Below are 12,856 nucleotides of genomic sequence, written 5' to 3'. Positions count from 1 at the left end.
TATTGCATTAAAATAAAAAAAATAAAAACTACTTTTAGCTAATGGCATGAAAAGGGATAATGTATTTGTGCACTTAATTATGATGGAATACTTTTAAGGCAAAATTTTAGTGGTTGACTTCAACTAATCTTATTGTACATTTCATTATACCCAACTTTCAAACCAAATAATAATAGTAATTCTTACTCTAATTTAATACTAGTTAAAAGAAACGTGCAATGTACATTTATTTAGTTTTATTTAGAAAATGTATTAATTTATTTATATTATCATTTAAATTTTAAATAAATAAACAATATTATATATTATAAAAAATGGCATAAACATATTTAAAAAAAATTAAGCTAAAATAAGGTCTAAAGTTTTAGAAAATATATATATAATATGATCATTTTTATTTTAAAAAAAAACTCGTTATACTAAGAATTCCTGTAACACGCATTTTTTACATATAAAGATATGGTGCATTCTAATTTTAAAAGAAATAAAGATATGGTGCATTCTAATTTTAAAGGAAATTATTTGATGTTGATTATTAGTTTAAAATTTAATCTTAATAATAATTTAAATTTTAGTATTTTTTATGTACAAAAATTTAAAAATATACAACTACGTTAAATTCAATTAATATGGCTACACCATAGATAAACAATCGTGGACGTTATCTCTGACGGCCACTGTGTCCGGCAGCGGAGCTGGTGCGTTGATTTTGTGAGAGGGCGGCGACGGCGTCGGTGAGGGGCGTCTGGGCTTGGGATTTTTGAGGAAGGCACAGATCAAGGTATACCGGTGTACCTTTTTCTGTATTTTGATACCAGGATGATTTTTTGTGAATTTTTTTATGACCATGTATATTATAATTATTTAGAACATTCTGTAAATTTTCGAGAAATTCCGAATAGTTTATAGTACCGAAAACAATGTTCAAATAGTTTGTTGCACGAGTGATTGTTTTTTCTTGTGCGATTGGAAGATAACATGTTTGAACCATATTTTCGATATTATAAATTATTCAAAATTTCTTGAAATTTTGCAGGATGTTCTAAATAACTACAATTTATACGATCATAAAAAAAATTACGCCGAAAATCATTGAAGTACTGAAAACAGGAAAATGGTGCACCGGTACTCCAAAAATCATGGGATGCATTGTAAAATTTATACATATATATATATATTTATATAACTAGGGTGCTTCTTAAATAGGGGCATTTTCAGTATTTGAAGAAATTATAACTTAATTTTTTTATGACAGTGTACATGATAGTTATAATATGCATCATTCCAATTTTCGAGAAATTCAGAATAATTTAAAGTGTCTAAATGAGAGTTCAAACATCATGTTTTCTACGCGTATAAAAAAAATTAAGCATGTGTGCAATTTAGTGTTTAAATTTTAATTTTGGCACCGTAAATTATTCAGAATTTTTCAAAAATTGGCAAAATGTCTGTTATAACTATAATGTACGATATCATAAAAAAAATAGATTATAATTTCTTCAAATCTCAAAATAGATACCGCCCCACCTAAAAAGTTTGTTTATCTCTTTTATATAAAAAGTGTGTAGATAACGGAAATTATTAGTTTTAACAGTAATAATAAAATCATATATATTTTTTTTTTGGTAAATCAGTAATCTTTGTATTCACATCAAGAAACTCCTTTACAACCTAACAAGAATCAAAGAACAATTAATTACAAGCTCTCATGAGCATTCCCACCCAATCTCTATCTATACTATTGAGTTTATGTATATTCATTATCTGTAATCTATTACAAACAGCATGAATAATATTCTTTACAACAACTGAAACCATGGGAAGCACATGATCCCAAAGAACTCTATTTCTTCCCATCCAGACATAGTAAACTGTAGCAGAAACAATACTGAACAGAACAGCTCTTCTACCTTTCGAAATCTTTTTTTTCAGTAGCCACTTCAACAACTTTTCCAAGTCAGTACCTGTATAGGTAATACCACACCAGCTAACAACTTCTAGCAAGACTTTCCTACTGAAGCAGCAGGAAAAGAATAAGTGACTGTGATTCTCTTCAGCAACTCCACAAATTAAGCAATCGGCTTGAGGAGTCATTCCAAACCTGTAAAGCCGATCTCTAGTGTGAAGTTTTCCAAGTAAAGCCATCCAAACAATAACTCTATGTTTTGGAACATTGGATCTGTCCTAAATCAAGAAGTACTTCCACCTTTCTAACTGAATAGACTGCATCTTGTTACAAAGACCCTGGATGGAGAATTTGAAGAGCTGAAATTCTGTTTGAGTAAACATATTCCTAATTTTTTCTTTAGTTTGCACAATACGCTTCCAATACCAACTTGCATCATTTGGAGCTATATGGTTCCACCAATCATCATGTTTAATATAGACGGAATTCACCCACTTAACCCACGAGTTATCCTTCTTCTTGGTGACATCCCAAACATGTTTACCTATAGCACAAAGATTCCACATAGCTATATCTTTAAACCCCAAACCTCCTTCTTTTTTTTCCTTACAAACATCCTCCCAAGAGACATTACCCGGGCCATTAAGCATCTCACTACCCTTCCAAAGAAAGGCTCGACACACTTGGTTAATCTTTTGAACAACCATCTTAGGAAGGATAACAATTTGAGACCAAAAAGAATTTATGGTAAGCAAAACAAAATTAATCAATACCATCCTGCCAGCATAAGAAAGATTTCTACTGCTCCAAACCTTAATTCTTTTGGTCATTTTATCAACTAAGCAATCAAAGTCAGCCCTTGTAATCATTTTCGAACAGATTTGCATACCCAAGTATTTAAAAGGCAGCAAACTCTTTTGATAACCGGAAATATCCACTATTCTATCAAAAGAATAAGTGTCCATACCTGCTCCATACACTGCGGATTTCCCAAGATTCGCTTTAAGGCCAGAAGAATTCGAAAACAACTTGAAGCCCCTTAGCAACAGGGTTGCTGAAACATAATCTCCTTTACAAAACAAAAGAAGATCATCAGCAAAACAAAGGTGAGTAAGAGCCAAACTCTTACATCTCGGGTGGAATTGAAATTTGCTGTCTTTTGTTATCTTTTTTAAGATCCGAGACAGATACTGTTAGAGAATATATATTATAATTGCTCAATGGAAATATGGAAAAACCAAAAATACAACTCTATGCAAAGATACAATGGACAAGATAATTGATTAAATAAATATTACAACTCAATTGCTCAAAATACAAGTAAATAGAAAGATGTAGAAGAAGAAGATTACAAACTCAATACTATAATAATACAAGTAAATAAGAAGAGCAAAAGAATGAAAAGACAAACCAACTCTCACACTCAACCAAAGTGTAGAGTAGTGGGGATCACCAACTTGAACAAGGTTCAAGACCTTTGTCCAAAATATTATTTCCCCCTATTCTCTAAGCACTAAGGGATCTCTCTAGGAAATAGCTCTCTGGAATTATCAAGCCTTTTGGTGTATTTTTCAGCCAAGTGCTTTGTGGATGAAAAATGGTGTGTCATACAAGTGAGCATTAGGCTCCCATTTATAGAGTTTGAGATACCCCTTTGAATTTCAAATTACACCAACCCCCATGGCTGTTACCAATGTTTAATTTGATGTTTATGGAATTAAAATGGAGATTTGGGAGTTATTTGGGATGTTAGAACCGTTCAATTTGGAAAAAACTGAAAATTCACATAGGCTGTCAGCCTCACTGGCCGCGGCCACAGGCCATTTTCAGTACAAAAAAATCATTTTTCCAAAACGTCCCAAATCCTTTCCCACATGATTTTGTAACCTCCGAACACCTATTGGGAGTTAAAAACATGTCTCCAACAGTCATATATCATCATGACTTTATGAAATCCAATCTCAAATGTGTACCATATAATATACACATTATTGGGTAATATTTGGGAGTTACAAATTTGTAACTGATTTTGTAACTCCAAAATATGTCACATTTGGGCACACACACTAGTCCAATTTTGTGACTCTCAATAATATGTTACAAGGTGTGACAAATCATATTTTGTCACATTATTTAATCTAATATTATATTATATGAAATAATATAACAGATACTCCATTCCAATTACAAAATGAAGAGGCGACATAGGATCTCCCTGTCTCAAACCCCTCTTGGATTGAAGATACCCATGTAAAGCTCCATTAATGCAAAAAGAGAACCGAGGAGTAGTTACACAAATCATGATCAACTCCACAAATTTTTGGGGAAAGTTCAAAGCTTCTAACATTTCTTTAAGAAAATCCCAATCAAGAGTATCATAAGCTTTTTGAAGATCAATCTTGAAAAGGCAAGCCGACTTAGCACTCCTTCTATCATAACCCCGAACCATATCTTGGCAAATCATGATGTTGTGAGCAATTTTCCTTCCTTTCACAAAACCACTTTGGTTTTCCGAAATGATGTCAGGAAGAATATCTCTAAGTCTGTTACAAATCATCTTAGTGGCTATTTTATAGATCACATTGCAACACGCAATAGGTCTATAGTCACTAACTGATTCGGGACAAATAGACTTGGGCACCAAAGTCACTGTGGTAGCATTAATTTCTTTTAGAAGCTTCCCTGTGTTAAGAAAAGATAAAATGGCCTCTTTAACCTCCTTACCAGTTATCTCCCAAGTATCTTTAAAGAAGGTACTGTTATATCCTTCAGGACCTGGAGCTTTATCATTAGGAATGGACTTCAGAGCTGCTTCTACCTCTTCACTAGTATAATCTCGAACTAGCCAATTTGCTTGGCTTTGACTAATCAAAGTTCCCTCCTGGACAATTCTTTTATGCACCCTTGTTCGACCTTCAATTTTAGTACCAAGCAAGGAATCATAAAACTCAAGGAAAGCTTTAATGACTCCTTCTTGATTGTCCACCCAATTTCCATTCTGGTCCCGGATAGAATAAATTGTGTTCTGTTGTCTTCTCACTTTCAAGCTAGTGTGGAACATTTTAGTATTCTCATCCCCGGACTTTATCCAATCTACTTTAGCTTTTTGGCTAAGGTATTGGATATAATTCTTGTGAGCTACTGAAAAATCTTTTCTACTCTTTATTTCTGCCAAAATCAGCTCACTATTACTAGGATCAAGCTGTAATTGCTGCTGAATATTTAACAAATGCTGGTAGGCCTCCTTCTCTTGAAGCTCTACATCACCCCTGCCTTGCCTATTCAAACTCTTCAAGCCAGATTTGAGCTGTTTTAAAAGAAACACCAGCTGATACATATGAGAACCAGCAACTTTTTCCTGCCAAAACTGCTTCACGACATCAAGAAAACCATTCAAGTTCTTCCAAAAATTAAAATACCTGAAAGGTTTTTTGATATTTTACATGCTCGGGTAAACTGTAAGAAGAGCCGGGGAATGGTCAAAGTCTCCTTCAGGAAGAAAAGAGACTTCAACAGTGGAATATGTGTCTATCCAATCCGAGGTAGCTAAAAATCTGTCGAGTTTAGCATAAACTCGATTTTTACCATCTTGTTTGTTATTCCACGTGAAGAATCTGCCATTGTATTTCACGTCTTCTAAACCACATTTATTCACACAGGTCTGAAAAGGAATCAATTCATTTGCATTTCCTCGATATTCAAGCCTCTCTTCCGGATTCAACACCGCATTAAAATCACCTCCAACTATCCAAGGAATCTTCATACCTTCCGAGATGGTCACCAGATCTCTCTATAAAATTTCTCTAGTTCTGGAGTCATTAGCAAAATACACTACAGTTAAAGCAAAGCTATGACCTCTTTTAGGCTTTAGAACACAGTGAATAAGTTGGCTTGTACCACCTTTGATATCCACTTCAAAACTATTTGGATTCCAAGCTATGATAATCCTTCCATTAGGATGATGAGCAAGATTAGACGAAAAACACCAACCTTTGAACATTTGTAGGTATAAGGCTCCCATTTTGGTAGCCTTAGCTTTTGTCTCAAGGAGCCCAATAAATCCTATATTTTTATTATGAAATTCTTTCATAACATCAATTTGCTTTGAGGATTTATTGATGCCCCTTACGTTCCAAATGAAGATTTTATCCATTTATTGGTGGAGGATCTCCCCCTCCATCAATAACCCTCCACCAATAATGGACTGCATCTCACAAAGAACTTTGACCACTTGTTCTTCTTGAATCGAAATCTCTTCAAGAACTTCAAAAGCGTTACTCGTGTTAATTTGAGAGGGCCTTGCTATCACCACCTTTTTACCTTTCACTTTTTTAAATCCCTGATCATCCTCTGTTTCTTTCTTAGGAGGATTTTTCACTGTTTCTGTCACCTCTTTCGGCTTCCATATTTTCTTCATTTGTTCCACAACTTTTTCCTTCTTACACACATTACTAGTATGGCCTATTCCATTACAAGTAGCACACTTTTCTGGTTTCCATTCATAAGAAACCTCCAGATAAACTAGACTCCCTTTTTCATCTTCAAATTTGGTCGAGTTCGGAAAGCCTTTAGAGATATCCATCTCTATTAAAACTCGAGAAAACTCTAGTTTATCTCTATTCATAGTAGCTTGATCTTGTTTGATCATCCTCCCGAGAGTGCTCACTATTTTCCCCATTGATCTTTCCCCCCAGTACTTCAAATCAAGCTGTCTGAGTTGAACCCAAACTGGAACTTTCCACACCTGTTCCCTGGTAAATCTAACATCTGGATCCCAAGCCTTCATAATAAGCGGCTTCTTATCAAAGAATTGATATCCACCTTTAAGAATACCATCCCGATCCTCAATCGAATGAAATCGGACCAAAAAGACTCCATGAGTTAGTAGACTAACTCTATCAATATTCTTATTTTTCCAAATTCTTTTCCGAAAACCTTCTATAACATGTATAGGAGGGTTAGCCCCTAAAACATAGCAAACAATGGCAGAATTCCAGTAATTAATCTCACCAGCTATATCTTCATCTATAATCTTTGCACAACCCCCAATTTCCCCCCTAACTTATTTCTCAAAATGCATAATAGGAAATTTATGGGGAGAATTCTTACCAGTAGTGTTCTTCGCAACATTAGCAGCCCCCATTACTTCAGCAAAGGTTGCTCGAATCTCAGATCGCTAAATGATTTCACGTTCATTGGATCGTGGAGAAAGAATTATCCCAACTCCATCATCTCCGATTGCAGTAGTTATTATCGGCGGTAATTCTTTCCCTAAATCCAGATCGTTCTCTGAATCAGAGCATTGCAGTTCCTCTATCCCCAAAATCTGATCAATCTTCTTCGTTTTCTTGATTGGATCAGAAGAACTCGGTCCTTTCTTCTTGGTTCCCTTCTTAGTAGCCTGAATTTTCGCTGAGTCCTTTCGTAGTCTCGGTCTCCCTGCCATGGCGCAGCTCAAGCCCTAACAGAGCAAACCGAGCTTAGAGAGAATCCTGAATTTAAAATCATATATTTTATAATTGGTGCTACTAATCTTGATACTTCATCTAAAGTACACCGTGTCCAAGGAAAGGAGAAAAGAAAATTACCTTGTGCGACCAGTGACCACAGTATGTTGGAAAATCATATATTTTATAACTTAAATAAATTTAATTAAACTTAAACTTAATATTATATTAAGCATATAATATATAATCTTTTATTGTCACTGCCAAATTTAAAAATTAGAACAAACATAAACTTAAACAAAAATTAATTAATTAAAATGAGACATTTTTAAGTTATTTTATGATAATTTAAATAATTAAATCATATTTATTTAAAAATAATAAAGGCAAACATATTATTTTTTTATCTTATAAATTTGTATAATAATTTATTTTTTATCTAGTGATTGGGGCTATTTTTCTTCATCAAATTCACTAAAAGAAATTGTGAGAGATACATTAGAAATTAAAAATAGTTTAAGCATGTATACTACTGTTTACACTATGATTTTTTTTATTTCTATTATTAATTTATTTTTAAATATTATTGTATTATATATATCATGTAATCATGTAAATATATATGTCAATGTTGTATTTACATATAGAGATTATTGATATAAATATTTATATATATTATATAAATATAATTTATTCCATTATATATATATTTTTAAATATAGATTGAACTAAATTTTATTAAAATTATTGTTAATATTTACCACTTTATATTTATATACATTGAGTGAATCTCCCAAGAGAGACGATTTGTGGCATCTAGACTAGAATTCAACTCCTCTCTCGAGAGACGTGTTGATAATGTTAAGTTATTAGGACCATAAAACAGTCATCACACCAAGTCAAGTCAATGTTACCCCTTTTGTTACTCCTACCCTTCTCATTATTTCATAATGTCTTGTCTTGCTTGGAGTGGGACTAGGAATAATATTTTTCTTCACCATGTGCAAACATGTGGTAGTCAATAGCAAAAATTATATACTTGAAAATTTTTGGATAGTAATTTTTTTAATCAGTAGTTATTTTTAGTATTTTTGGTATATGGATAAGTTGTAACTCTATTTTTTTTTACATAATAGTGTATAATGTAGTTACATGAGACCTCTCACAAATTTTTAAGAAATTATGGATAATTTAAGATATTGAAATCATAATTTAATTAGCTTATTGCACACGCGTATAATTATTAAAACAAGTACGCGTGCAATAAGTTATTTGAATCTTGATTTCAGTTTACTAAATTATTTCGAATTTTCTGAAAATTTGTATAAAGTCTCTTGTAACTACATTATACACTAATTATTGTGGGTAAATATTTGGTGTAATATTTGTGTGTGATTAGTCTTATATGTATTATAATAAGGGTTTATACTTTTTTGGACCTTGTGTTTTGTCCCATTACCTGTTTGGACCCTGTGTTTTGACAAATTACTTTTTGGACCCTATGTTTTGTAAAATGGTTAAAGAACCCTAAACTCAATTTTGATGGAGAAAAAATTGAATATAACAACACAGTTTTTAAGCATAATGATTTTATTTTTGTTATGAATTGTTAGTTTGGTAAATTATTTGTGATTTTAGTTGAGAAAACATTGACCAAAATCGGATTTAGGGTTCTATTAGTTGAGAAAAAGGATAATGTATTTGCGCACTTAATTATGATGGAAAACTTTTAAGGCAAAAATTGAGTGGTTGACTCCAACTAATCTTATTGTACATTTCATTATACTCAACTTTCAAACCAAATAATAACAGTAATTCTTACTCTAATTTAATGCTAGTTAAAAGCAACGTGTAAATCACATTTGCTTAATTCTATTTAGAAAATATATTAATTTATTTTTATTATATTTTTAATTATCATTTACATTTTAAATAAATAAACAATGTTATATATTATAAAAAATAGCATAAACATATTTTAAAAAATTAAGCTAAAATATGGTTTATAGTTTTAAAAAATATATATAATATAATAATTTTTATTTAAAAAAAAAACCCCTTAAACTAAGAGTTCGTGCAACACACATTTTTTACGTATGAAGATATGGTACATTCTAATTTTAAAGTAAATTATTTGATATTGTTTATTAGTTTAAATTTTTATATTTTTTATGTTTTGATTTATATATTATATATGGTGATTCTAGTTTTAAAATTATATATTTTTTTCTTCTAATTTTGTTTTATAAAAATATTCAATATTCTAAAATTCTAAATTAAAACTATGAATTTAAAAAGTTTATTTGATCAAATTTTAATTATTTAATTTTAAAAAAATTTAAATCCAACAAAAAGTTATATATAAATATATTTTATTTAATTAATGACAAGAGTAATTAAAATTAGTAATTTCTTATTAAAAAAATTAAACGACAAAATAAAAAATATGTATATTTAGATCTTATGTCACTATTACATATATGTTTGGATAAATAAAATATATTAAATGACAGAACAAATACTTAATAAAAATAAATAAATAAAATAATAAATTTAAATATATAAATATTTTTCGGTTATAGTTTTGAAAATATAATTGAGAAAGTAATTAAACACTTTAATATAAAATTTTAAAATATATGATGAGAAATTATTATGACTTATTTATTATTATTTTTTAATTATTTATTTTATTTAGATGACTTTATTATTTATTATTTTTTTAATATATTAACTTTATTTAGATTAATATAAAATTAACGGTATTAAAAAATAATAAAAAATATTAAAATATAACAAAACTAACAATTTTCGTTAATCTAGCATTTATAATATATACAAAAATAAAACTACCAATTTTTTAGATACATAAAACATTAAAAGTAGCAATATTTACTCAAGAATTTGTTTGATATAATATTTATAAAATGAAGAAGAAGCAAATAATTTTTGTCAAACAAAAATTAAAAATATCCAACTACGTTAAATTCAATTTATATGGCTACACCATAGATAAACGATCGGGGACGTTCTCTCTGACGGCCACTGTGTCCGGCGGCGGAGCTGGTGCGTTGAATTTGTGAGAGGGCGGCGCCGGCGTCGGTGAGGGGCGCCTGGGCTTGGGATTTTTGAGGAAGGCATAGATCAAGTGTTGAGGCGTTACCTCACCATCAGGGGTGCGGAGAGTCATTCTAATAGTTTCGCAAACGAACAAAACGCCAAGTCCCACAAACATTCCCACAAACATTACTATAAACACTACACTCAAAGCTTCTGCAAAATCTGACACCATGGAAGAAGAAGAAGATGAAGAAGAAGAAGAAAGTTTTTTTTTTTTTTTGGTTTATTGGGATTGAGATTATGTTTTTTGGGTCACATATATATAATCTTCTATATTGTAATATTTTCTAAAACACGTCGTTGAAAAAAACTTATCGTTGGATAGGCGTGGCCATAAAACAGCCATCACACTAAGTCAAGTCAATGTTAGCCCTTTTGTCAGTCCTAGCCTTCTCATTATTTCATAATGTCTTGTCTTGCTTTGGAGTGGGACTAGGAATAATATTTTTCTTCACTATGTGCAAACAAGTATTAGTCAATAGCAAAAATTACATACTTAAGAAATTTTTTGGATAGTAATTATCTAGGGATATTTTTAGTATTTTTGGTATATAGATAAGTGTAATTTTATTTTTTTTACATAATAGTCTATAATGTAATTACAGAAGATCTCTCACAAATTTTTAGGAAATTCTGAATAATTTAAGATATCGAATCACAATTTAAATAGCTTGTTGCACATGCGTATAAATATTGAAATAAGCACGCGTGCAATAAGTTGTTTGAATTTTAATTTTGATTTTGCTAAATTATTAATTTCCTAAAACTTATGAGAGTAATCTTGTAACTACATTATACACCCATTATTGTTAATAAATATTGGGTGTAATATTTGTGTGTGATTAGTCTTATATGTATTATAATAACCTGAAATGATTGCTCATTCAAAATTAATTGTGATTTCTTTCAATGTCTTACCACTTTTATTTTAATCAAAATGTTATTCTTTTCCTGGGTTAATAAATGGTGTCTTCTCTTCTTTTTTTTTTTAATCTTTTTCTTCCATAAATAAACAATATGACAAATTATTTATGGTCAATGTTCTTAATTTTATGCGAAAGTTGGACTTTGAATCCTCAAATTTTTTTAAGTTTTACTCACTACATGTTACATATCAATTAGTATCTTTATCTTATCTTTAAGTACCGCAAAAATTGACATGTGAACACATATATAAGACCAACTAATATTAAAAAATAAACTAATTAAAATGAATCGATATATTTTAATGTGAACACATAAATTTTTCTTGTAAGCAATTACTCTACTAAAACTTACAGAAAACTCCATTGTCAAAAAGTTCTCTAAGCTCTAATACAACTGTCTCGTGGACTAAGACTTATTAACTTATTAAGTTTTTATGTAATTTTTAATTTATTAGTCTTAGTGTAGTTTTATAGATTTTTATATGTTTTTATAGATATTTTATTATAAAATGTTGTAATTTAATTATATGAAATTTGGATTGTTAAGTTAGAAGTTAAAAGTGTAATTCTTTTGAACTTAAATGCTATATTAAATTAAATTATGATCAATATTTTCAAATAATTAATATGATTTATTTTTAATTGAAAAGATTTGATTGTTATTTAATTTAATTTTTATGGTGTAGGAATTATGTTGTGTTTAAAAAAAAAAATAAAGAGAAAGGAAGAATTTTGGCATTTGTGAAGAAGAATTAGAGAAAGTTGGCACAAGGCCTTCAGCCTTCAGCAGCCCACCAAGGCCCAGGCCCACGCCAGCCTTCAGCCTGGCCCGCCTCCAACTCCTTCAACCTTCAGCAGCTCCCCAAGGCGCCACCTGTCCACCGAAGCCTTCATCACCCAGCCTCTTCAAGATGGTCCTCCCAAAGTTAATGGCTTAATGCAGCTTCAACTCCACCAGCGCCCATCATGCCAAGACCTTTGGGCCTTGCCTTCAACTTCAGCCTTCAGCAGGCCCACGTTGGCCCAACCTTGCCCCAGCCCGTCCGTACGGCCCAGCAGCTCCACGCCTGGCACAAAACAGCCCAGCCGCCTGCTGTCCAAACGCCCCTTGAGCCCATAAATGTGCTCATTGTCCCCTTGTCTAAAATACCACCTTTTTACCCACTTTTCTACACATTTTTTCACCCAAAATCATCATCACTCCTATAATTTACCCCTATTTACCATATTATTATTAATTTAATCAATTTACTTAATTTAAGTTGATTATTTTAATAATCTCATTTTGGCTATAAATAAGGGTTTTGAAGACCATTTTGGGTGCTTAATGTTTTGGTTACCATCTTTTTCTCTCATTTTCTCTCTACCATTCTCTCTTCCATTTGGGTTTTTCAAGAGCATTTTGCAAGTATGTATGTCTTTTATTTTGTAATTTCTACTCTAGTTATGTGCTTCTA

General features: G+C 31.1%; 2 protein-coding genes across 2 annotated transcripts; both read right to left on the bottom strand.

Moving 5' to 3' along the window:
• Positions 1–2,184: 2,184 nt before the first annotated feature.
• On the bottom strand, positions 2,185–5,669 carry LOC133781498 (uncharacterized). The gene is made up of 3 exons (XM_062220524.1): positions 5,364–5,669; positions 4,095–5,273; positions 2,185–3,096 (listed from the first exon to the last, which is right to left on the bottom strand). The coding sequence occupies exons 1-3, from the start codon at positions 5,667–5,669 to the stop codon at positions 2,185–2,187; spliced, it is 2,397 nt and encodes a 798-aa protein (XP_062076508.1).
• Positions 5,670–6,059: 390 nt separating this feature from the next.
• Positions 6,060–7,049, bottom strand: LOC133781489 (uncharacterized). The gene is made up of 2 exons (XM_062220512.1): positions 7,016–7,049; positions 6,060–6,871 (listed from the first exon to the last, which is right to left on the bottom strand). The coding sequence occupies exons 1-2, from the start codon at positions 7,047–7,049 to the stop codon at positions 6,060–6,062; spliced, it is 846 nt and encodes a 281-aa protein (XP_062076496.1).
• Positions 7,050–12,856: the final 5,807 nt, after the last annotated feature.

This window comes from Humulus lupulus, chromosome 1 (assembly GCF_963169125.1).
Source record: "Humulus lupulus chromosome 1, drHumLupu1.1, whole genome shotgun sequence".
NCBI classification, from domain to species: domain Eukaryota; kingdom Viridiplantae; phylum Streptophyta; class Magnoliopsida; order Rosales; family Cannabaceae; genus Humulus; species Humulus lupulus.
Note: the sequence above shows the minus strand (reverse complement) of the source record. Positions and strands in the feature narration are given on the sequence as shown.